Source organism: Numida meleagris, unplaced genomic scaffold (genome assembly GCF_002078875.1).
Source record: "Numida meleagris isolate 19003 breed g44 Domestic line unplaced genomic scaffold, NumMel1.0 unplaced_Scaffold119, whole genome shotgun sequence".
Lineage (NCBI taxonomy): Eukaryota > Metazoa > Chordata > Aves > Galliformes > Numididae > Numida > Numida meleagris.
Window position 1 is genome coordinate 1,743,489 of NW_018362987.1, and position 27,627 is coordinate 1,771,115.

Genomic DNA, 27,627 nt, shown 5'->3' on the forward strand with positions numbered 1-27,627 from the left:
CCTGAAGCTGAATGTTTCTTTAGCAAAGAGAACACCATTGGTACCTGAGAAATGCAGTATTCATTTGGCAAATGGTCAGGACGGTGCCTATATTGTTCTGGGAGTGTGATGGGTTGATAGGCTCCTATAGGAATCGTGTCAAGAATTTCTCTCATGTTCCTGTCCAGTGATGCAAAACTTGGAGTCAGAACAGATACCAATTAAAAAAAAAAAAAAAAAAAAAGACTTGGTTGCTTCCTACCCCTAAGGAATTTTTAATCTGAGCTGGGGGTTGTGTTTTGCTATCTAAAAGCCATTCTGATTCTGGATAACATGAGAGGAAGGGAAAGGGTTTTATCATTGTCATGTCAAACAAACCCTAAAAGCTGGCCTGAGAGGAAAGTGCATGGAAATACTGCTGGCCAGTGCAGAGGGCCTCATAAAACTAGAGAAAAAATACAAAAGAAGGCTATTGAATAAATTCAGCACTCCTAGAAAATAAGCAAGAGAGGATTCACTTTCAAAATGCCACATTGCTACTTTGCAAAAGGGAGAGATTCCCGAGTTATCCCTAGAAGTTCTCATGGTTTGTATGGCCCCTTACTCTCTGTGGAATAAAATCTGCAGTTACTCACAAGGCAGAGTTTGGAAGAGTCCACTTAAAGAACAGCGCTGATCTTCTCGTATGCAGAAATTCAGAATTTCATTAGCGTTACAGACAGTTTCTGATTTTTTTCTAAAAGGCAAGTATGGAATTACAAAGTAATTGGCTGTGTAATGAGGGCAAAACCCTAAATAACTCTTTGACTCTCTCATTTTCCTAAAAATTCGTATTTTGGTACTGAGGAGATAAAGGAATCTTTATTTTAAAATTAAAAAAAGATGCTCAGAAATTACATTGATCTTGAAAACCTGCAAAATAAATATTTCCTCTAAATTATATAACCTCACAATCCTCACACAAAAGAAGAATACTGCTTCAATTTTTGTGTGTCATCTATCTTTAGGCCTCCCGAATACAAAGAATGCAAAGACTGCAGTATTACGGAAATGAGGCTTGAAATAATTTATACTGAAGAATTCCCACTGTCCTCCCGACCAGTTATAAATATTGATGAGGTGTTTAAGGCAGCCAATCAGACAAATATTTAATACTCATACATAGTGCACCAGGAATTAAAAATACAGTTTTTGTAGGCTCTTCCTAACTTCTGAGCATATTACCTCTACAGATGGAGACATGTACCTTGTTGCAACACTGCAAAGGGGAGAGTTGTCCGCATGGAAGCATGGTGCCCCAGGAGCAAAGGCTGATATTTCTGGAGGATGCCAGACAGACCTGCCTCTCTGTCCTGCCATTTCTAATTTGCGGTAACAAACTGATCCTGTTGTGTAATAACTGAGAACATACACCTGATAAGCACTGCAGCCATATCTGATGGGCAGAAAAGCAAATTTCCCTCTTAAGACTGAAGTAATGAAGGAGGGATGCAGGCAGGCACTTAAGAAATACATGCCACCCCATTTAGTATATATGGGAGAGTGTATATGGCCTAGAGGAGGAGAGGTGGAAGCAGGAGCATTCAGGCATTAATAAACTGGCTCTTTGGGAAGGATCGCTGTCCTGACAGGTTTCAGCTGCTTCACCCAGGGAACTAAACACTAACATAAATTTTAGCCTGAGCATTTCTGATTTCTCTCTCTGACCACTGACATTTTCATTGTCACCATCATCTTCCTCAGATGAATCAAGATCAGTCAAGGTTGAAGAATGGAGTAAAGATGAATGAGTGGAACATGGTACTAAATGATTGGCAGTGGCATCCAAAAAAAACAGTGGGTGAACAAACATACAAAGCTGTTCCTATTCCCCTTATTGAAATGTTCTGGAGGTCAGACAGAAGCATGGAGAGTAAAAAATGATGCAAAACACTTGTGTACACACTAAAACAAACATAAAGGAACTTTATATGCAAGTGTTCTGGCTGCAGAATAAATGTATAAATAAGTTTCATCTTCAGTGCCCTTTGCCAAAGCTGTCTAATAACGTGAGTGTGAGCCTGAGTTTCCATCGTTAGCAGAGCCGCGTTGGAAGAAAAGTGAACCACTTGGGGACCATTCTTGTTCCTTCTTTTGTCTGCTATGTTACTCTATCTCGGCTTACGCTTGTGAGAAGGATGCAGGCATGCCTTCCCATCCTGTACTCAGCTGGAATGCTTGCAGTCAGAAATACCGCTTCAGGTAACGCACACTGCTCTCTCACCCTAGTACTAACTTTCCTGGACCAACGCTCAAATCTGCAAAGTGCAAGTTCACTAAAAAAGACAGTACAACTAAGGCACATGGTTGACTGCTTATATATCCCAAGGAGGACTTTATGGGACAGAAATAATCTTCAGTTCCTGGTCCCCAGTTTATTCCAACTTATTCTTCCGGGGAAAAATTACTCGTAAAAACAGATCTCTCTCATGATAGGAGGGAAATCTCAGTGAGAAAGGTATGAGTCAACACGGATGTTCTAGTAGTTTCTAGGTAGTTGTTAACAATATGCCCCAACAAATACTTTGCTTTCTATTTGTATTTTCCTTTGGAGCTACGAAAGACACAGCAACTGCCTATTTGATAATTTGATTATTGTTACATATTCGTTGCTCTTGGTGTTGGTGCTCTGAACCCACATGAGTGATCAGATAAGGAAAGGATGGGTGAGTTCCTCACTTGGGCTGAGTCGTCTTCTGCACAACCAGAATCAGGTGGCTGGGAGAATAACACCAGTAGGTGCTACTAACCTCCAGGTACTTACCACTATCCATAGCAGCGGAGATGTTATCTTGCATGCAGGAAAAACTCCAGCTGCACTTTGTCAGCAACAAGGAGACAATGCCAGAGGAGAAAAATCAGTCTATATCTGTTTTTTCTTATATTCTTTCTTATGTGTTCACTACTGGCCCTTGCAGGAAGAAGCACATCAGCATATCATCCTTTTGACCAGTTCAGCCATTTTTTCATTTTTAGAATTTAGCCTATTGATACAAATAGGCTAAATTATTTGCACGAATAATAAAATAGGGCTTGCACAGTGGTGAGTTTGTTCATCTCTGCAATAACTTTGCTCTCAGCATAAACTGGTGAGGGTGTTTTGATGTAAGGGCAAGGTTTGCAGTGCCCAGTGTGAGTAACATCATTGGTATTTATTGACTATCAGCAGGAAACAATGTATCCCGCTTCACCAAGAGAGACTAGATGCAGGAATCTCCTACATCTAAATCTGAACACACTTCAGCACAGTGAATCTCATGATATGTAATAACCATTTTTGATTTTTTATATTATGAAAATCATTCCTTACTCTGTAGCAGTGTGTCACCACGCTTCTTACACCACCCTAAAGGTGTGCAGATTTTCACTCCCACTTCACCAATGTGGCTAAACTTGGTCATCATTGCAATGTGAGCAAGCAATAGACTTGGAAAGCATTTTCAGTTCCTAATTTGCTTGATTAAGCTCAACTGCTAGCAGTTATTCTTGAAATACTCTATGCCAATATACTTCCCAGACCTCTTGGTATATGAAATACGTTTAATAAATAATATATATAGCTATTTCATTGCCATCTTCCAGAAACAGATGAGAAGTGCCTGCCTTGTGGGATGTTCTCCAAGCTTTACAGAGCAGCTGTACAACATGCAGCCATTTCAAGGATTTTTCCATGATCATGAAAGCAAACTAGCTAACTCTGAATTAGACTAAGCAGCCTCAATTATATAACTTGTTACTACTTCCCAGTATAGTTAGTGGAAAAAACAGGAGTTGTAAAGTAAAGGATGATGGGAGATAAATTGGCATGGTTATGAATCAATGTTTAAGCAAAGGAACTCCACCACTTTCTTGGAATAGCAACATTTTGATGTTTCAAATCCCCTGACACTGGTTTCATAAATGCAGTAATGTAAACCATGTGCTGAGTGGTGATTTTCTGAGGACCTTCCTGCTTTCATTGTGTATTTTATTACAGGCTAAATGTGACACTAAATGCTATCCGCTATGGCTTAGAGTTAAATACTTGCTCTGTTCAGAATAGCAACACTCAATTAAACAGCATTTTTCATGATCTACACCCTCTATTGTCACTGTGTTTAAGAGAAATAATGGGAGCACTGACCTATATTGCGTTTCTTATTATCGATGGAGATGAACCGTATGCAGGGATTATCGGTGATGTACTTTGCAGCCCAGGGGACATCAAGCTGTGCACCGACTTCATAAAAAAGTCCCAGAGCATAGCGGGAGGAGTAGCTTGCTGATTCCAGTTGCTGCTTTTGCCTTTCATTAATTACTGTGGGGAAAAAAAAAAACAAAACAAACAAAAAAACCCACAAAAAACACAAAAAAACCCAGACAATTCAGACTATCCCTTTTCTCTCAGAACATTAAATGAGTCAATTCTGTGGTTAAGCTGATTACTCCTTCCTGAAAATGACCAGACTGCTAAAGCTAAGAATCTAATACAAACCCCAGTGCATTGTAATATTTTTTCTGGGATCTCTTCATGAAGTTTTAATGGCACATTCTTTATATGCAACCCTCCCCATCTGTGGGTCGTTTATCCTCCAGATAAAGTTGCATCTGATTAGAAACTTTGATGCCAGCTTCTTCCCAAATGCTTTCTCTGAAGGTGAATAAGTATTTCTTGGTAGGAATAAAATGTGACAGTTTGCCCCTAACGCATGAAGTAAATGATCTTACAACACTGCAAAAAGAACCCAACAAATGACTTCATATAAAAAAAACAGCAACGCAGGAGCACTTGAACCTCTGGGAGAAATAGCCACATAGACCCTCCAGTGTCCATGTTGCAATTCAAATAGATAAAAACACACCACAGCATAGCACTTCAGCACTATATTCTTGTGTTGTACTGAAATATCCAGGCTACTAGCACATTTGAGATCGAAAACAAGAAAAGAACTTATCCTAGATATTTTTTAACACAGCATCAGTGGGGACAACCTGAGAAACTCTCAGAAAGGAGAAGATTCCACTAAGAGCTTGTAGTGAAGTTCAATTGCTTTAGCTGAAGGCATTTTAAGGCAGGTTAGAACATTTCAGAGCAACTGTGAATCCATTTCTCCCTGTGATTAATTCTGTCTTCCAATTACAGTAACATCTGCTTTTTGCCTCCGTTTTCCAGTCTTCACAAAATGCTGCCCAAAGTAATTTAACCTGGGATAGACAAGCCCCATGCACAAAGCCTGGTGTGCCTGCATGCCTTGCCCACACCACAGCCACCTCCAGATGACAACAATTAGCATGCATCAAATTATAATACTGGCATGATTGGCCTTGCTGTCATGGCTAATGTCGCTCCTCAAAACATGCAAACCAGGAAGGCTTCATCACACGCTACACTAGCACATGTTCTCTCTTTGGGAACAGACATTTCCTGCTGTGCCAATGTGATACTCCAGTACCCAAGTTATAAATGAAACCTCCATGCTTGGTGCAGTATTGAGGGACTCCTGAGTCCTCGTTCAACAATGCTGGTAGAACATTCTGCTGCAGGATGCACAGCTGAGAGTATATTCAATCACACTGAGAAGTCCTTGTAAAAACTGCCACTGAACTCAGAGCCTACTGGTCAGCATAAAGGTCCATTCTCACTGCTGCTGGTGTGCTCGCCTCTCAAAAGCATTAAGGCTGCCCAAGTTTGGACTCTATTTAATACTGTAAGAGACATGACAGGGCTCTGGCTGCCATTTCAGCATGCAGCAACTGTATGTATACTAGTGAATGAAAAGAGCCAGAGAGGGTTCTCCAGCATCGGATCTGGAGGCAAACTCAAGGGAGCATGCACTTCACAGTGGGATGGCCACTTCCCAGACTGAGGCCTACATATCCCCTGGTCTTGCTCAGCCTACATCATCTGCTCAAAAGAAGCTTACGCCAGCAGAAATATTGTAAGTGAGAGGCTTCACAGATCCAAGATGAGGGACATCTAATCTGCGTTATGCATTAGAGGAGGAGTCTTTGCTCTCCATATACTGCTCCATGCACAGAGAAGCCCAGAAGAGACCATTAGCACACAAAAAAGCTTTACATGCAGAAGACAAGTAGGTAATGGTGCCATTCCTGAGCCCATCCAGAACTGCTGTCAGCTTCCAGATGTGACCTCAGAGGGCTGTCCTAACTCAGGCTCCTGGCTGGTTTCCCTCACTCCATCATAATTTCTGCACATACACCAGCTTCACCTAATCACTAGCGCACCAGAGGACTGGAAGTCAGATGCTATCCCAAATCCCTTCGGTAATAAACTTTGAAATGCACCCCCTAAGAACCTCAGAGACTTCAATTATTTTTAGTATAAATACTTCTGGGGACAGAGAAACATGAGGGGCAGATGAAAGCAACAATCAACCTGTGAAAGCTTGTGTCACATCCTGCCCGTAAGGGGAGGGAAGGGGTGACCAGATTCATGCTGGTCCTTTATAGCTAAAGATGGGAAAGGAGGAGAAATAAGGGACCTGGCACTGGAGATGGTAGTAACATGGCAAGAGGAAGCCAGAGGACAAGATAAAGGACTGGCTGAGCGAAATGCACTCTGAACAAGCTGCCTTTCTCTCTCCAGTCCAATTTCCCCTCTGGGAAGGTGTGGAGACACCTGCTCCTGGACCTGTATCTTCCTAAGGAGGATCTGTTCCTCCTCATGGATCTCAGAAAGTGCAATTAAGCACTGGGGTAAAGACCCCTTGTGCCTGTGGTCAACTTCCCTTGGCAAAGCTGCCTTTCACCTAAATTATGGTGTAGTATGGTACAGTTCCCATTCATTTTACTGTTGGTTTGCGACCAAGACCCAGTAATGGTACCACAAGAGCTGCTCTTCAAAGCCATTTCCTCTCACTTGACCCTAAGCATGTCTGGGTTGAGGAACCAGGTGACTTCCATCTGTGACAAGAAGGGGATTAAGCACAAACATGGGGCTTGTTGGAGGACTGCCCCAGAGAAAAGGACGCCAACATGATGGGACCTTGAGCATCCCACCTTAATGGAAATCTTCCCTGCTCCACTCTCAAGCTGTGAATTTAACAGTACAGGCCCTCGGTGCCAGCATATGGGAGCTGTCTGGGGGGCTCTTCATTGCCAAGTCCAAACAGTGATGTTATCAAATTCAGTCCTAAACATAGATCACATGACAGCAGGGGCAGATGCGTCCAGAAATCCCCCTGTTCTCACACTTCTCTCTCCCCAGCCAACACTGCAAGACATGAGAACACAGCCTTGCTATCTGCCCTTAGGTGTCACTTCATCCAGGTAAGGACTCTGAACAGTGGGATTCTGAGGAGTCTGTCACCACCAGGCTCCTTTCTTTATAAGCAGTAACAATGTATTACATATTCTTGCTATGCTTCAAAAGAAAATTAAAATCCTATAAATGAGCAAATAAATATAAAGCTGTCATATCCCATCTAAACCATCGCTCTTTGTCCAGGTTACTCTGGAAATTATTTCTCCTGGAGGGAAGATGTCACGGTTTTGTGATTTTTGTTGTCGGTATTCCACATCATAACATCATGTACAGCACTGGCAGTTAGAGTTAATTCCCTGGTTACTGCAAACTGCCTTTTTTGGTGTGTGGTCCTCCGAGGGGGAGGGGAGGAGGTGCACTCCCCAGGGGTCTTTGCATTCGAGGAGGTGGTGAAGCTGCCTGGGAGACTTGGGGTCTGTTCCTTCCTGCCCGGCGGAGAAGCACGTAGTCCTCCTGCAGTTTACTCTGTAAGAATCTCAGCTTGTAAACTCTCTGTTCTGATTTTACTGGCCTCAATTTCAATATATTTAGTAAAATTAGTTGTTCCTCCTCAGATTGGTGCCGCTGTTTTGTTTTTGATCTGCCTACGAGTTCCCTACCTTTCCCCTCTGCCCTTTGTTTTCCCCAGGGTGTGGGTCCGCGGCTTCCCTGCCGCTTTAGCTGCTGGACCACTCAGGGCCATTTCCTACCTGCCGACAATTTTTTTTTTTCCTTTCTCTCCTTTTTTTTTTCTGGGCCTGTCCCCCTTGTCATGGACACAGATCCTTAGATAATACCGTGACAGAAGAAAATGAACAAAACCTCTTTCAACCCAAGAAGCAAATTCCCACAGCAGAGCTTAGCACACAGAAACCTTTGTGCTCTGGGAGTATCTGAGATGGATAAGAATTGCACTGGTGTTTGGACTGCATGGGTCGCTCCATATCCCACCTCTGGTCTGTGTAGGATTATACCTGCCAAATGACATTTGCTTGGGCACGGTTTATTGTGCGGAGCGCTTCAGTGGGTGCAACCTTCACAACCTCTGTATTGCCAGCCAGCTTAAGACCTGACATTGCTTTACAGACATGTCTTCACAGGCTGCCAAATTGCAGAAGGTGTTCGGGGTTATTGGGGATGGATGCTGAACAGCAGTGCAATCACCAAGGTAAAGTTACAGTTCTATCAACAGTTCTTAAGCCCATACCTACATATGGAGCCTGGAAGGGTGATGCTGGCAGAAAGATGAAGAAGAGGTGCCTACATTTTTAAAAAAATTATGTCTGTAGTTCATGAAACTCTAAACTGTCACAAATCTAAAAGGCAGAAGAAGTTTATGTTGTTTGAGTAGACATTAAAGTGATACCATGTTCAAAATCTAACAACAAAACTAACAACCAAAAATCTGAACTGTATGCAAGACCAGTTGTAAGGCTGATGTTTCATTCTTTTTGTGTTTCAGAAAGGACAGGTTAATCTAAGGACATGAACAGAGCCTTCACTTTGAATTTCCACGCTTTTATTGATTTAAATGAAGACCAGACTGTTGTTTTAATGTTGTGTATGAAACCATAAAATAATTATTAATTTTTCCCATTCCAACAAAAATGGTTAAGATTATTTTAATAACATTTTGGGGAAAAAAAAAAAAAACAACAGCTTTCAGATCACAGAATTGTCCAGCATACAAAAGTCAGCCATAGTGATATTTTTAAAGCAATGCATAAAGACACAAAAATCGTACAGTTTCCACTGAAAAACTCAGCTACAGCTGCACTGGGAATGCCACTGAAGTGAGTGTCCCCGGGAGATTCCATCACATCAAAGCAAGGGGTACATATACTTTATTTGCTGTTTCTCCAGACACTGACAGCAGAGTGGGTTACTTATCTCTAATGCCCCATAAATACAGCCAGAGTCTTTTATCTGCTGTTCCAGGACTTTATTGTCACCTCGCTGCCTCACTTGCACGGTGGGAAGGAGAGGACCCAGAGATCCCCTTTGGGCAACAAGAGGAGAGCCGAAGCTTCAGCTGACAGGCAGGGAGTGCAGGCACTGCACCACACAGGAGCTCAGCACTGAGCCCGCCAGCAAGCAGAGGTGGGGTTGAAAAGTGCACCTTTATCTGCAGAAGAAAGGAAACACCTGAACCATTCACTACCAGGGGGTCTGGTGAGGACTGGACTCACAACTGCACTTTCAAGCAAGCAGAGATGTGAAAGAGGAACAATGGGAGGACAAAGGATTCAGGTCAGTTCACACAAAGTTTTGTGCACCTGTTGCTGTAGGTCACAGCTGCTGAGAATATGGAAAACCACAGGGAAAAGAAGATCGTAAAATGTGAGATGCATTTAAAGAAAAAAAATGTTTTGGAAAGTTTTGCTGTTCCTAATTCAGTACTTTTAAAGCTAGTGTGTTCTTTTCTCCCCATTAAGTCCCCACGTGGTTCCAGAGCTCAGCTGGGATACCTGTATTGAGCTCTTGCTGGATAAGTGCACAGGGAAGTGCAGGCAAACTTTGGTACTTAAACTTATATCCTGGCTTGACAGAGCTCCATGGTTGAGAGAGAAAGCGTAACTTAGTTTCACTGTGCAGTGCCCTTTGGTGGCACAGAGGGTGTTGCACCCTGACAACTAACAGCTCCAAAGACAACAAAACAGTGAGGCAGTTTGTGTTACTTCACGCAGCTATCACTGAGTATGTTAAAATCACTTCATAGGTAAGACCAAGGTAATGGTAAATCTAGAGACATCTAGACATTGCTAGCCACTGATGAACTAAGAAAAACCCTATAGGACTTTTTCAAGGAACAACAGTGCTTTTAAAGCAGCAAAATACAAAGATGCTGGGCTTTTAGGTTCTGTGTTGCTTCTTCTTTTTTTAAAGATCACTTTTTTGCTCTTCATCTCTTTTACTTTGTATTCTTCCAATAACCTGACAGCTTTAACTGTCGTGGGAGTGCTATAAAAGCCTATGTTCTGCTTTGTGACCTTCCAGGAGTACCCTCCTGTAGGAATTGAATGTTGTTTCTGCATTAGATATCGAAAAAGGGGAATTGATCTAAAGTAGAGCACAACGTATTTTGTAACTTGCCCTTAGAAACAGCTAGTTTGAAAAAGTAGAAATACCATATATTTCAGTAACATATTTTAGAAATACAGTTGTTGAATTATGTGATTAATTCTCACTTGTGAAACTGTAATAGTTGTGAATAGTATGGGAATAGTATTTTGGACTGGAAAACATGCTGTAAGGCTGTTCTGTTTGGATAAGAGACCCTCAGCAAAAGAAAAGCAGACTTGTCAAACATCAAAGAAGCCAGGGCCTCCACACAAGGCCAAATTGCCTCACTCTGTGGGTAGGTTGGGATACAACAGGCAGGCATCAGGATGCACCCCTCTATCCTCCTTCCACACTTATCTCTATCCAAGGATGAACAAGTGTCCAGAAATAATGACCGAGTGCTGAGTAAGCAAGTGTTAGAAGTTAATTAATTAGCAATATACATGCTTAGCTAGCAACAATTTATGTTCAACCAGTATCTGTATGTTTAGTTGAGCGCTGGGAAGACTGTGAACCTGAAGTACTCAGCCAATGAGGAACCAGGGGAGGAAAAGATAAGCGTTGAGTAATAGGGCATAAAAGATGTAACACTGCTTTCTGCAGGAGCTCCTGCTTGCAGGACGCCCGCCACTGCAATTGCGAATAGAATCTGCTTTTATCAGAGATACCGTCCTGATCAATTATTTGGATATTTCCAACACTCCCAGTTCAGTGTTACCCCTGCTCCACGTGGGCCTGCTTTCTGCACTTCTTTAAGCCATTCGTAGCAAGCAGGTCAGACAATGAGAAATAGAAATACCCTGACAGCTAATGTGATTTGTGTAATGGAATGAAACAGCTCCCAGTATCCATCCTTCAGGATTACAGGAGGAAGAAGGCATTTCTATGGTTACCCTTTATCCCCCTCTGCTTGAGTTTCAGCAAGCAAGAACTTCGGATGAAGCTTTCCCAGCAAATGTGCCTCAGCACCCATTCCTACTTCAAAGTATCTGCAAATAAAATGTTCCCTTCTCTCCTGAAAGGTTAGCATCAAGGACAGATAGCAAGATGCCTCTATAGCCAGAAGGAACCTGGCCATCTTTTGTGATTTTGGTAGGCGTTGCATGTTTTGCAGCAGATGAATTAATTAACTGGAAAACAAACCTTTTACATCATTCCATTTTTCCACACATTATTTCTGTAGTTATACACTCTTCTCACTTCAATAACCCTGCAATTGATGCTACCCTGATAAGGTTTTGTTATTTCCTGAGATTGCTTTGGTCAAGACTTCATTTGCAGTATCTGACTTACTGATATGCTGACACAAATACGTCAACCAGATGCCATAGTGACACAGATGTCTTTAAGTGGCTAGTGATCATCTCTAGTCAAAAGAAGTTTAAAAGGGAACTCTGTGGTTAAACGGTAACAAATACATTTTTAGCCTCGGCACTATGTTAATAGATTTTAATAGCAGCATAAGCAGCTAAGCTAAATACGTGAAAACACCGCTTATTTTCACAGTTGACACAGTGCGGCTACCCTGCTCTGTTTGGGACATAAATTATTCAGAATGATGTATCACCTGAAGCCTTCCAGGATGGATGTTTTTCCTAAGCAGTCTTGTTGAGCTTGTATTATGGATTTCCTGAGCATTAAGCTGTTGCTCCAAGGTGTCTAGTCACATAGTGAAAAAGGACAGATGTCCCAGGCAGTCCCCTGCTGCATGACCATTACTGCCGACACCGTGCCATGACACTGGCTCTCTGATAGTGCCATGACCATTTCAAGATTCAAGCTGTTCCTGCTTCTGTGTTTGCGTAGGAGAGAGCAGAGGTTATGAGAATGAGTAGGCTTTTAAGCTCAGCTTCCTTATCAAACTGCTTGAGATTTTAAAACATGCAGCCAAACAATTAAACACAAACAGTTGTGTTTGCAAACAACCTGTATTTGCATTGAAATACTCACTGAATACTTATATATAGTTTGCCTTTTCTTGTTAGGCTCTGCTTGAATAATGCTGTTTGGATACAGTGCAGTGCTCAGTCTTGCATGCACGCCATGTCCAGTCTCAGGATAGCTTAAATAATTATTTCAAATCATTGTAGTCCTGACTGACTTGACGGAAAGACACTTTATCTGAAGTTTATGGCACATGAAAGAAACACAAATGCATATTTAGAATGACAATTGAACAGAAAGCAAAAATGCTGAAAAAAGATGCAGGTTTTTATGAGGTTTCTAATGATTTTGAGAAGAACAAAGCTTGAATATCTGTCCCCTAGCTCCACTAACCAAGATGACCACCAATCCAGTCATTATTAAACTAAAATCTCCATCAATTTGCACAATAAACATTCTCACTTCTTTCCTACAGCACTGTTCATTGCATTTGAGTCAACTGTTGCTATAAGGAGTGAAACAGAACTGCCTCAGTCTTAGAGGGCTGGTAGCAGGGTAGAAGGCCATGTGTACAGCCTTTGACCTGATTCCCATGTTACAAAGAACAGGATATGAAATTTATAAGCAAGAAAAACTGAAGGAGGAGACAATAACTGAGTTTCACAGACTGAGCAATCCTTAAGATCACATCACTACCCACTCAGGGAATGAAAGCCAGTCATGTCATGGTTTGAGATGCACATCTTTTAACTGGGAAGCTTCTGTGCCTAAGATGAGCCGGAAGGGAAGAAGACTGATGTGGGTGAACAAGGAACTTGTGCTATGACTCTGGGAGAAAAAGAGAGTTTATCTCCTGTGGAAGAAGGGACAGGCACCTCAGGGAGAGTACAAGGACATTGCTAGGCTATGCAGGGAGAAAATAAGAAAGGCTAAAGCCAAGCATTAGCTCAGCTTGGCTGTTCTGATTAAGGACAACAAAAAACGTTTTTACAAAATAGACTAACAGTAAGATGGAAGTCACCCGAGGGTGCTGAGGAAGCCAGCTGATGTGATTGCCAAGCTGCTTTCCACTGTCTATCAGTGGTCCTGGTCAACAGGAGAAGTCCTAGATGACCAGAGACTTGCTAATGTGACGATCTGGGGTATTACAGTCCTGTCAGCCAAACCTTGGCACCAGGGAAGGTTATGGAACAGACTATCTTGACTGTGATCTCATGGCAGGTGCAGGACAACTAGGGGATCAGACCCAGCCAGCATGGGGTCATGAAAGACAGGTCCTGCTTGACCAACCTCATCTCCTATGATCGAGTGACCCAGCTGGTAGATGAGGGAAAGGCTGTTGACAGTGTACCTGGACTTCAGTAAAGCCTTTGACGCTGTCTCTCACAGTATTCTCCTGGAGAAACTAGCAGCCCATGGCTTAGACAGGTACACTCTTTGCTGGGTAAAGAACTGGCTGGAGGGCCAGGCACAGAGAGTGGAGGTGAATGAAGTTAAATCCAGCTGGAATCTGGTCATGACTGGTGTTCTGCAGGGGTCAGTACTGGGGCTGTCTTAATTAATACCTTTACTGATGACCTGGATGAAGGGATTGAGTGCACACTCATTAAGTCTGCAGATGGCAGGAAGTGTCATCTTCCTCCCTGGGGGTAGAAAGGCCCTACAGAGGGATCTGGAGGCCAGTCACAGGGCTGAGGCCAATGGGATGAAATTCAACAAGACGAAGCACCAGGTCCTGCACTTTGGCCACAATAACCCGAGGCAATGCTACAGGCTTGGGGCAAAGTGGCTAGCAAGCTACACAGAGGAAAAGGATCTGGTGGTGTTAGTTGACACTCAGCTGAATATGAGCCAGTAGTGTGCCCAGGTAGCCAAGAAGGCCAATGGCATCCTGGCTCGTATCAGAAATAGTGTTACCAGCAGGACCAGGGAGGTGATCATCCCCTTGTAATCAGCTCTAGTGAGTTACTTTGAATATTGTGTTGAGTTTTGGGCCCCTCACTACAAGAAGGACATTGAGGCCCTGGAGTGTGTCCAGAGAAGAGCAAAAAAGCTGGTGAATGGTCTGGAGCACAAGCCTTATGAGGAGTGGCTGAAGGAGCTGGGATTGTTCAGTCTGGAGAAAAGGAGGCTCAGGGGAGACCTCATAGCTCTCTACAACCACCTAAATGACAGTGTGGTGACAGGACACGAGGGACTGGCCTCAAGTTGTGCTAGAGGAGGCTCAGGTTGCATATTAGGAAGAATTTCTTCTCTGAAAGAGTGGTTAGACATTGGAACAGGTTACCCAGGGAAGCGACGGAGTCACTGTCCCTGGAAGTGTTTAAAGTAAGGCTAGATGTAGTACCTGGGGACACGGTTTCCTGGGCAATATTGGTGTTAGGCGGATGGTTGGACTACATGATCTTAGAAGTCTTCTCCAACCTTAATGATTCTATGATTCTTCCAGATTTTCTGGGGAAGGAGAAGAAATAAATACCTGTATGGAGCCAGGAAGACAGACTGACTCCTTCCAAAAAGGAACCTGGCTACTAAGGATTTGCCAAGAGACTTGGGACTTACTTGGAAATTTGGGTCACTTGCAAACAGTTCCAAGAAATCATTCAATAAAGTCCAAATAAAATACATGAACACAAACACATATCATACATCTGTATATAATACATATTATCTACATACACTTCACAAATGCATACTGCAGCTTCTACTTTGTAGGCATTTACAGGTAATAACGTAGAATATAAAAGCTATGCCACCTCATATTACTCTTATTAGCATTACTGCAAACACACCTTTCATACTATAAGCAGAGCAATGCTTGCTAAAAAATAAATTAAGCTCATTGCCACATTTCCTCTGGATTAATTTACAAACTAATTTACAAATTAATTCAGATTAATCTTCCTGCTGTTTCTTGTTATTACAGAGGACTTAAAATAACTTTCTTCCTACATCAAGTTACCAAGTACTACACAGAGTTCTTTTATTCTCTGGCACCAAAATGTAAAAGCTCATTACTTACATAATTTTAATCATAAAACATTTAACAAATTACTTACGCACCTGTTGTACACTGCATGAGCTGCACAATAAAGTGAGAAGATTTATTTTCTTGGAATATGACACTAGTTGCCGAAATAGCATTAAAAGCTCTTCAAGGCAACAAAGAAAAATGCAGTCTTACTGCTCTGTGTAGCGACTTGGATGGAATAAACACATGAATAAATTGAATTAGATCTGCCTGGCTTTTGTGGCTACTGCACTGCAGCTCCCCACTGATTGCAGCGGAAGATCCTAATGGCATGCAAAGCTTTGCACAGCAATCAGAGGCTTGCCCTCAAGATCTTACCTCAGATCCAGTTCTAGCCATGTTTTCCTATTGCTAAGATCAAGTCAATACCTGTAACACAATATCAGACAGTGGTAATGTGCACTCACAGAATGAAAATGCAGCTTCACAATAATGGACAACAAAGATATTTCAATTTAAATAAGTAATGGAGAAAATGCTTTCAGGCATTAATTATTGAGGAAGGATTCAGCTAGCCACTAGAAATCTTTGCCTATGAGAAAAAATCATCTTCTTTTGCTTTCCTTTCCAAGTAGACAAGCATGCCTAGTTTATTATCAGGAAGAAGTAAAAGGGAAGGGTATAGGTAGAGTTAATAATAATACAGAATATATTTAATAAAATAAAAGGAATTGCAATCAGAAAGCTACTGGTAAGATGCAGAGGAAAGGCACAGGTACAGAGACATTCCAGTATCAAGGTGCTAGAAAATTCATGACAAATCACACAAATATTTTGTAGAAAATACAGACCAACTTGTATTTAGATAAGTCTGTGATTTTCTACTATTGGAAGAAATCTTCTCATCATGAGCTTAAACACTGAATACATTTAAATGTAAATTAAACTCCCAGTGAGGCTTTCAAGTTGAAGTTTTCAGAGGCGTACAAATTATTTTAGAGGGTGGGCTATTATTCCACTAAGAGAGGAATGAGAGGACTGTGCTCGTTTTGTCAACATGCTTACCTATAAAACAAATACTAGGAAAACACAATAGGTTTCAGAAGGAAGGCAGGAAAGCACAAGGCAGAAAGTGTGAAAGATTGAGAAAGATGCTACAAGGCAAAGATGCTTGTTTCTCACCTTGTGACCAGAGAAAACAAATGGCTGCTAAATGTAAACCATCACAAAAGTACATGTGTAAAGGCAATGCCCTCAGCAGGGCATGCTACCCAGCACTAGCAATTTTCTGATTACCAGCACTTTGCCTAATCACATCTAATTGCTACTATGAAGCCTTTAATTCACCCCAAATACAATACTAAAAGCAACCAGTAAATGTATCTACTTGCTTTATTGTTATTATAGGGGGTCGTGGGTAAGGAAACAAAACCACAGCGTTTACCCTTTCAGGAAGAAAATATATTTTTTTCTGAAAAAACAAGCTTTATTATAAAACATACTAAAGGGAAAGTTTATAATTACAAGCTGTCTACACTTTAATAATTAGCTCAACAGAATTTAAGACACAAAGTTTCAGGAATTCATATCCTGTGGTAAAGCTACATAATACTAGAACATCACTTAAGTGATGCTCTTACACACTTTCTAATCATGTAAAGAAGATTGGTATATAATGTAAAGCTTAGTATTCACAATATTGTGTAGAAAACATTTTAAAAAAATCCAATCAATTTGCTTTCATTTCAGAAACATTCAAGCAACTTTGAAAGATGATACACATCCAATTGCAGGAGAGGAAGAGCCCACAGGACAATAGGAAATGCCAAGACTTTCCAACTGCCTGCCTGAACAGCCATCTCCGGCACTACCATCCCACATCTTTTAGAACCCATTACTCATGCCTTCTTTAAAACCTTCCCTAGATAAACCATTTTCTTTAAATCTCACACCAAGTGAGTGCCTTTAGTATTACCCACCAGAACTGTGAAATACACACTAATCCCCACCACAAAAGCAGAAAGACTCAGGATATGAAATGCTACTTCAAGCGACATGTGAGGTTTAAATTTATTTATTTTTTTAACTCAAATTTGCTGCGGCTATATATTCCTTTCTGGTTTTTGTTTTGTATCTGCTTTTTTCCTGCAACTTAATTAGTTAAAGATTTAATGGGGCTTTCCTCCCAGAAGTTCTAATACAGCATTCATGACATTCTGGTACCTTCACTCTGGGTGTTGTGGTTATTGCAGATACTGCTTAAGATAAAACCATTTTTTCTACTTTCTCATTCATCTGTGCAATATTTTGCAACAGAAGCCAGTTTCAGGGCCTGCATACTTTCTTCAGGTCCAAATCACAGCCACACAAAGAGATAGGCTCTTCTGTTCTTCAAGTTTTCATACTAAAATTTAAACAAATATTTGATATTGATGTAAGAGACACAAAAATGTGCTGGTGGAATAAATCAAGTTTGTTGGACACTGTTGATACTGTTACTGAGAGGAGTCCATCCACATGTAGATATTTACATGAGGTTTACAGATGACACTGTGAACTCCTTAAGAAAAACAAAGATCAATTTGTTTCTGCATTTAACTTGAACCAATACTCTTTGTAATTGCAGAACACTAGATATCATGCTCTCAGTGGACCACTGCATACCATGCTGCAACTGCTAGCACAGGTGTATCTGAAAAGAACTGATCTGCTTCCTCAGGTGTGTTCTGCAGACAGCTTTTGACTACACACATTGCTACACACTAGCTCTGTATTTAGAGCTCAAGTGAGAAGTAAGCTCCGAGGGTTTTACCCTGAATGCCCATCATATTGGCTAGAGGTTAGCAGACCAGCTGAGGGTTACAACAGGTAATGCCTGAACTTCAGCAGTGTTGGTATTCATAGCTTGCAGGTTTCCTAGAAGGTAGTTAGCAGAGATTTAATTTACTACTCTCTGTTGCTTAACGTTTGATAATAAAATATAAATTAAAGAGAAAAATGATCTTCCCCCAGTCTCTGAAAACCATGGCAAGCCTCAGGCTCTAGGACACATTGTCCGAACTTAAAAATCTGTTTAAAGAATTCCATTGTAACTGATGAAAAGAGTTATCTAGGGAGCTACTTTTCTTCTCCCAATGAGTATGAGTTGTGGTTACTCTTCTAAAGCACAAGACCATGCCAGAAGAGATCTCTCCTCATGAGGTACCTTAAAAAATTATTCTGTAATTGAATGGGAAGCACCACTACCAATCACAAACAGGTTTTGACTTCATTCTACATATGCACAAAATAACCTGAAATGCTAAGATGATAAATGAATAAGCCTGCACAATCAGTCAGGCCCATCAGCAGATACAATGGTAAAATACACTAAAAATGTAATGAATGCAGGAATGTCCATTTATATTATCATCTGAATACAAAAAAAAAAAAAAAAGAAATCTTGTATCATATAAAGATGAATAAGAAAGCAGAAACACAGTGCTGAGAGAGCTCCTATTACTTATAAAGACATGACTAGCAACAAATGATAGCCTTCACTGAGAAGTACTAAAGCAGCTGGCTAATCTCCCTGAGCCCCCTTTGATGTAGATTTTCAACGTATTTTGGAATTCTCAGGGAATCGCAAAGATGCAGGCAGATTTGAATACTGTGCCAAAAGGAAAAATGAAAGTGACCCTGGTGGGGGAAAAAAGAAAAATCAGTCCCAAAGTGTAGTGAGTGAAATCTGATGTGGAGCTCACTTTGAAAAAAAAAAAGAATTAAGGATAAGAACATGAATCCAAAATAAGTCTAACCTCTCAGGCACCTTGTCAAATGGGTTAGGAACTGGTGGGTCTTGAAGAGCAGCTGTCAGTGGGTATTTCTAGCAGGTCTCTACAGAGACCAGTAAGAAACTTAAAAATTTACAAATGATTGCTGAAAAATTAATGGCAATGAAATTTGCTAATGGCACAAAGTCTGAGTGGGCAGCTGTGTATGATTTATATCACTACACAGGAAGCTAGAGTAGCAAGTAGGAGGAAAGCTTAAAATTATATACAGCACTTATCTGATGGATACCGAAATGCTGTGTCCAATTTTGGTCTTAAAAAGGATCCAGAAGAATAAGGTGTCTGAGAAGTGGGATAGTTAAAGAGGAGCTGTGCAAACTCTACCTTCTGACACTAATCTGCATGTTTCAGTGAGTTAAAAGCCATTTCATGCTTAGTAACCTAAGCATACCCCACTCCTCCTTGAAGCTGGGAAGGAATTACAGGACAGCAAGCATTTGAACGTTGGCTTTCCTTCCAAAGGTTGGATTGATGCATGCACAGGGAGCATGCAGAACAAGCTCTCACAAGGAGAGGACACCCGGAGGAGGAACACGAAGGAATTTGCTGCACTGGCCTCTGTAGCTGCACCTTCAGACAGGAGATTTGAAGGAGCATGTGCTGCTCCCTCTTTCCTTTGCCCTGGATATCAGTCTATACAGCTTATATAAGATAAGAAAAAACTATGACTTCCCCACTTAAACCAAGGGACCTAGTATCTCAGCTAGAAAAGGGATGCTCTGTTGTATCTCTCAATTATTCTTGTTCTTCATAATGTACACAGTTTGACAGAGGAAACACAGTACTCCATTACTGATTAGACACAAGGCCATAGAGATGAAATAGCCGCTATTATTTACCAAACAGCTGACAAGAGCAGCTACCAAACAGACTCTTTTAAAAAAGAGTGACTGTCTGGTGTCAGTGAATAATTCTTAAGGAATGGGAAGGCCAAGGAAGTTCCTATTTTAGCAGTGGAGCCCTAGTGAAAAAGAACTCCTAAGTTTATATAAACTTCATAGAAGAGAAAAAAAAAAGAGGGGAGAAAATACCCCCAGCACTGACCCAAACAGCCCATTCACCTTACTGCCTGCAACTTGGCTAAAGGGAAGACAGAGCCCACATGCAATGAATCCCAAAAGCAGGATGCCCAGCTGTGCTCCCACATCAGCCATCAACACCCAGGCATGCAGAAAGCACTGGTAGCACTGCCATTCGCTACAAGTGGGCTGAATGTCAGTCAAAGGAGCACCAAGGCATGCAGAGCAACATCACTTTCAGCTTTCAGGCATGAATGGTCACACAGAAAGGTTTTAGGGAACCGACATTACTGTGTAAAGCATTATATTATTAGTGGCATCACTAAACTTCAGCATCCCCAGCTCCTGGGTCAGGCTTTGACAATAAGGGTAAAGCAGAGTCAGTTTGCTTTCTTTTCCTTTCTGACTTTTTTTTTTTTTTTTTTACACATTATAACTGTGCTCACTGACTATACAAAGCTTAAAATCAATTTTTCAAACATGATCAAAGGAGTTTAGAATATAAGGTGACTCTTTAACTCCAGATTTAAAAAACACAAACCAAAACCAAACCCACTATATGTTGCAGAATAAAAACCTGATATACTACTGTAACCACATGAAAAATACAATTCTGATTGCTGCAAACACACTATTTCGATCTGAATAGCTGCCTGGCACAATCAAAACTTTCTATCAAAATGTTGCCAGAGAAAACTCTTGCAGCTCCATCGTAACAGACAAACTCAAGTCAGGAAAAGGTAAAGAATTATAACAGAATTATGGCAGCAAATTAAAAAAAATCTTCTGTGGAGTAGAATTACATTTTAAAAAAGGCAAAGATCTTGATTAAGCACTACAAAACTGGGACCAAATATCTTTAATTCACAGCAGAAATCCCCTCAATGCCATGGGAAGTCTGCCCCTGCTGAAGCATTTAGAGAAAAATCATTTAGGTTGCAAAGAACTGTGGCAATAAGCATTGCTTTCGTTGGAAAAGATGATACTGATCATTTCCTAGATAACATTTTACTCTGCCCTTTTATTATGTGTTGTATCACTGTTAATTCATACCTAATAAGGGAAAAAGCTTGAAAAGGTCCAAAATCTAAAAAAGCTACATAAAGTGGCCACTACATCTTAAAGTTATTGTTCAGAACGTTCATTCTCCATCACCAGGATAGAAAATTACTTATTTTAGACTAATCTCTTCATTCTGCAGAACTTGAACTTGTTACAAAGGCAGCAGAAACCTGTTAAGTGAGCAGTCCAGGCCTCCCAAAAGATTATTTTGCTTCCTTGGATCAACTTGTGTATGTTTAAATATCATCCAGAATAAACAACTAAATATTATCACATTAACAGTAAACAACAGAAGGGCGTTTCAACTTAAAAATAGACAACTTGAAGTAGCAAACTTCATGTGGAAGAATAAAAGCCCCAGGAAAATCTTTCTATATTGCAGACCATCCTGCTGGAAAACTACTACTGCAGTTCTTTGTCCAAGAAGGATCTCTAAACAACTATCTACTGAAGGAAAAATCAATTACAGCTGTCTGTCCACAAGAAATCAATTAATCTACCTAACAACGAGCCCAGCTACCTTCAGTTTGGGAAAAATGCCTAAGTCAGGGTAAGTTACAGGTAACCTCCAACTGTTACATCACATGCAGAATCCTACCATCAAGGAATGCACACAAACACTCAGCAGGTCAGACACGGGCCTGAAGAAAACACCAGTCTGATTTTCAGTGAGACCACTGCTGGTTGCCAGGAAGTACCCCTTTGATTCAGCCTTTGACCAATGCCCTTGCCCCTGAGCTAACAGGAGACTTTTTCACCTTACCCACCAGAAGTCAGGAAAAAAACCCCAAACATTCTGATACTGTCCAATTTGCTGGAAGTAATTCCTTCCCAAAATCACATCCTAGCCCTTAACAGATGGTCTGCCCTGTTAGTTGACACATAGTATACTCGTCTCATTAAAACATGTTATTTTAATTAAGTTTCCGATGGCTACAAACAAAATTGAGCAAGTGTATAATACTCCACATGTAGCAGTTAACTTTGCTGTCATACCTCTTGGCTTGGCCTAGTATGGATCCTTGCCCACCCATGTTGTGTTGTGATTTATGGGAAGGGCAGTAAACAGCAAAACTCTCTCTCCTTGTGTCTGAAATCCATTTAACACACGAGGTCCCAATCTTACTGGAGACTTTTTATACTATCAAAAAAAAAGTAAAGCCACCTCAGTGTTCAAATTACCTGATGGCCATAATGGATACGTCACAATGCTGTTTTCCAACAATGGTTCTGCAGAGAACATCAGGCACTCACTGACCTCTGCATTAAGAGCTTTGAATTCAAATGGCATTGTCAATAAAGTCATCTGAGTGAGATCTCTTCTACATCCCTGGACTGAAACAAGAGAGACTGAAGAGCAGCTTACGTCACCAGCAGTGGGTTGAAACCACGGACATCCACACATCTCCCACAACACCAAGGAACTGTGAAATGAAAAATGACCTTTAAAGCAGACTTTCAGGTCTGAGATTTGATACAGCTTTGGCTCAAATTTGCTGCCTCTGTCACAAAGAATTACGCTCTAGCGTCAACAGTATTTACGTCTCATTATATTTTAATAAAAGGTTAAATGCTGGCCTCATTGAAGTCATAGGAAATTTCACCAATGGCTTCACAGAATCCATGTTTTACTCAAAATGAATTAAGGAATCACTTACACTGCAGAAAAACTGAGGTTGCTGAAATGATGCTTTATGACAGTAATTTATCACATGCTGATAAAACAGATCAAAACAGACAAAGGCTGATAAATACGAAAATAACATTAATATTCTTCTATCAAAGCAGTTCAGAGCATGTGTGTACGTATTTCCAACTGCAGGCTGGCTCCTTCAGTCTGCCCATCCCAAGCAGGAATGTTCCCAGCACACATTGCCTCCCATCTTCTTCCAGCCCTTGTTTTGGCATGCACACCATGTGTCTAGGTCTAATACCACAGCTCCTTATCCAGAGGCAAACAGGATTCTTACCCAGTCATTTATGTTAATTTCAAAAGAACTTATCTGTCTCTAGGGAAACTGTGGGAAGAGGGCTGCATCATCACACCAGCGCTTCCAGCCAAAGCCTCGACACCACTGCAAAGCTGCAGAAGAAACTTTTGACTCTGGGCTTAAGTAGTGCAAGCAAGCTGCTCTGAGGAGGAAAGAGACAGGATACTGAAGGCTGTCTGAGCAGATAGTATCTCTGGACACTGGCAATTTTGTTTTGTTTTTTGCAGGCACATTCTCCTCTTGGTTCCTGCAATTGTCATCCGTGCTTCAGCAAACGGCCCCACCACTAACTTCCTTTTGCAGCTGGTCTTCTCAAAAACATTTTAAGGGAATACTGGACAACAGATATTGTGTGACAAGAAAACCAGCCATAGAAAAAAAAGTCTTAACATTCAAGTTCATTCAGTGAAATAATCACAGAGCTGGCATATGCAGCAAGTCCTGTTCAGGAATATATGGAGACACAGCATTGGAAAACGTCTTCTAATGAAAAGTGCTCACAAATAAAAGGCCAGGGAATAAGTTAATCATGCTGTGATTGCATAAGTATGGGAATCAAGCATTTGACAGAGAGCTTTCAACTTTGGCAGACACAAGTCTAACAAGATTGAACAGCTAGCTAAATCTAGGTTCATGTAAAGGCCTGATATTTGTAACAGTGAGAGAAACAAAACATTCAAAGGAAAGGAATAGAAGCACTATTGCTCTTCCCAAAAGCCAAAAATCAAAAACTAGAGCAAATCCCACTACTGTACTGACCATCACTTGGGTCATTCAACACTGAAGATGTTTATGCCAAGATTGGGTACTTCTTTCCCGGATGGCCCTGATTATACCAGTCTTATAGCCTGCAGGGGACTGTTTTATCTAGTCATAGTGGCCATTCTGGGCCTTCTAATCTGTAATCTAATTTTCAATCACGGAACTGGACTGGTATGTGTTTTCAGTTCCATCCTCGGAAGTGTCATGCGGTGCAGGATGTGGTAAACGAACACACATAGCACTCATTTTTAAAGCTGGCCGGGATGAGATACGGAGGAAAGACTATTTGTGGGTGCCTTAAATGAATGTACTATATTTAACTCACGGCATTCATTAGATGACATAGCAAGAGACACATAACAAGGATCAAACAATTAAGATTTACTGAGAAAATACAGTAATTCTACTTGTTTGGAAGGAGTAAAGATGGCCTTCTCCTTCAAACCCCACTAGATGTTTCTTTTCCATTCATGGGTTTCTCCCTAAAGCCTGGGAGTGAAATACATATCTGCTGTGCTAGGTTTAGTGACATCATATTTAAGAACATACAAAATTTAATGCAAGTCTGTCTCTGACTGACAAATTCTGGTGTTTAAAATGGGGACAAAGTGGAAAAACAGACATATCTAAGCATGGTCTCTACATTCAGCACTGAACCAGCTCCAGCTTGCTTCTGATCACTTTCAGTTCCTTCTGAATTTGCCAGAGTGCAGGTGGCAGAGTGGCTCTTCTACCTGCCTGTTCATGATTTCAGCAAACTTCACAGCTGGCAGGAGAGCCTAGCTCTTACGAAAGCTCGGGCAGATTTTTATAAAAAATAATATGTCTACCCGCTGAAGAATGCATTCTTTGAGGAATGCCCAAGTCTCTCTTCATATGATTAACAGACAAAAGATGATTTTATTTTGTATATTACTTCAAAAAGAATGTCTGTGATGAGAAAGAAATTTCACTGATGAAAAAAAAGCTCAGTCAAAATCTACAGGAAACTGTGAAATGATCAAATTATTTTGTAAAAAGAGACCCAAAACACCCTGAATATTTGCTCATGTTTTTCCAGTATGGCTCAAGAAAAAAGAAAAAAAAAAAGTAAAGAATCTTTTAACAGTATGTTTCACAGGCTAGATTTTTTAATAGTTTTTATCTAAGTAATTCCAAGTCTTGGGCAATATATCTGTAAAAATTTTTTTACTTCTCATTCTGAGTATAAATGAAAACGCTGAGTACTGCTATGAAATCAACAATCTCCTACCTTTTATTTGATAAGCAGATCTCTGTTTATTAAATATCAAGCAGCCAAATTTCATTTCACAAGAGCTGTGCATGTAATTACTCAAAGTTTTTCTGGAAGGCAGCACTGCAGTGTTCTGGACAGACAGCCATTCTGTTTATCTACTGGTGTCTGTACTTCCTGAGCTTATGAGAGGGAGCTCCTTTAAAACTGAAGTGAATGAACTATACTCACATAAAGAGCATACTCACAGCCAGACAACAAGCAGCTCAGTGAGGTCAGATTACAATATTACAGCAAAGACTTGACTAGCATGTGCGCATATTACTTATAAGTTCAAAAAGTCACATACATCAAAACAAGTTTATACAGTCCTCTGTCTTTTTCTTCATGACAGATTTAAGCCCCATGCAGCTCTGTAACCAGACAAAAATTCCCACTCTTTACTCATTCAATCTGGGATTCCTGTAAACTACGGACTTCCTCCACTGTAACTACGAGAAACTAAACCCCAAAATTATGCAAATCACTCCCCAAAACATATACCTGTCTGTCTCAGAAAAGGAAAATGAAAATAATTAATCTACTGTAGTTTAAATTGTACATAATTATTTTCTCTCACTTCAGTTAGCATAATAGGAACAGAAGTCTGTCTGCTTTGTGGTTAAGTCACAATGCATTTAGCAAATTTACACAGCTCCTGCAGTAGACTTAAGGCTCTCGAGTTCTGTTCAAGTTATATTAGAAATTCCACAGTTTTGAAGAAATTAATAATCTCACAAAACAGAGAAGTGCAAATGTAGCTGTTTAACCACCCTAAAAAAACCTATTTAAAATAAATCCTGTTTGTTAAGTAAGGAAAGGAAGTACAAATGTGACATTTGTACTACCACATTTCCTCAAGAGTGCTGTATGTGGGGAGCATGTGAACATGGAAACTATGCTGTGTCATCAGCCCAGAGAGCTATGGCTATCTGCAACTCCAAATGGCCCAGGCCTAGCCATGGTGCAGGCCCTGCTGCACCCAGCTTCCTGGATGCCTGATCCGGAAAGGAATTTTTGTCACCAGATTGTAGTATTTGGGAAAGGGCCTGGAGGGGGATTCCACAGTAAGGACCGAACTGCATTTCCCAGGGGAAACTCACTGTCTCTGGGTCAGAGCTTGTTCTGCCCCTCTTTCTCACATATTTTACATTTCTGGGATATTTAAGAGAAACCTCCACAGCACAGTCTTGCTGTTGGCCTCATTTCCCTTTGCATGGCCACATATCTTGGGTATCCACTGAAAGGTGACCCACTGACATCTTCTATGTAGATAGGTGGCTGAATTTTTCAGTGGAAGGAGGCTTAACAGGACTCCTTCCTCTGTAATTACAAAGGAAAAGGGCCATCAAAGTGCAATACCGAAGGACATTGCTTCATGTGGACCTCTATGACAGAAGGAAACAGGGCAAAGTAGGAGTTAATGCTGGTTTCCTCTGATGCCTTCCCTTGCACTGTCACTCCCAGCTCTACCACCAGCTGCAGCACCATCTTCTCTGGATGCGCAGGGCCCCTGACACAGAAGAGTCTTTGTAGTCCTCAGTACCAAATTCAGAACAGGAAAGTACCATCCTAACTGAACCAAGTGTATCTAATGAACAAGGCTACAAAGATAAATTTTAAATTGATTCAGTTGCCAGAGAGAAATTGAAGTAACTAATTTCCTGAAGAAAACAAAGTAACTGCTAAGTTGTATAAACTCGAGCAGTGCTATTTCTTTAAGATACACAATTACCTGTGGCACCAGAGGAACCTCTTCAAACTCTATGGCATCCTTCATTTAAACCAGATGAAATTGCAGGGACTTCATTTCCAAGGGATGGCTCCCACTGCCCCTGCTCTGTCCGTGAGCCCACATATGCCTTTGCTGCTTGCCTGCGTAACATGCAGCCAGTGAGTCTCAGGGCATTACAGAGCCAGCTGTAACACTGGCTCCTTTTCACTTCACTTACTCTGGCAAACCCCTGCCAATAGCAGCCACTCCCGGCAGGTGCTCAGTGATGTCTCAGTCCTCTCCTGCAGCCATTTCATGCCAAAAGGCCTGCAAAGGTCTGTCAGAACAAGCCTCAGCCTTCAGAAAGCTCCACATCTGCCAGACAGGAACACTATCAAGTCAAACTGCCGGCTTCACTGTCATCTCAAGGCAACAGCTTCACAGCTTGCTTAAAACTCTGTGCATGTATGCACTTTCTGGTTAGTTGGTTTTAATGGAACTGCTTAACAAGTACTTTCACATACCCTCTTAGTTCCATATTATATAGGATACACAGCTCCAAACTAAAGCAGATTACTTTTTCCTAGTTGCTGTGAAATACAAAAGTAACTAAAAGAATAGTAAGAACTGCAAATTACATTAAAATGTGATTTTATCTATAAAAGCCTGCACTGGGCTACATTTTGAGACAACAGTAAATCTGCACCCTGGTTTATAAACTGTATGGAAGATATTAGGGGAGGAAAAACTCCCAAATACTTAATGCATTCATGTCAACCAGTAACTCAAACATG

At 41.0% G+C, this 27,627-nt stretch overlaps 1 protein-coding gene across 18 annotated transcripts in view; it reads right to left on the reverse strand.

The window, feature by feature from the left end:
• Positions 1–27,627, reverse strand: part of RNLS (renalase, FAD dependent amine oxidase) — a 105,798-nt gene that overhangs the window by 45,699 nt on the left and 32,472 nt on the right. For 17 of the 18 annotated variants that reach the window (XR_002433767.1, XR_002433766.1, XR_002433754.1 and 14 more), the window contains exon 5: positions 4,142–4,315. The exons of the other annotated variant lie outside the window; for it this stretch is intronic. Coding sequence is in view for 2 of the 17 variants with exons in the window: in XM_021381875.1 (XP_021237550.1) it covers positions 4,142–4,315 (174 nt within the window). In the remaining 15 variants the exon portion in view is untranslated. The remainder of the gene's footprint in view (positions 1–4,141; positions 4,316–27,627) is intronic. 18 annotated transcript variants of the gene reach the window in all.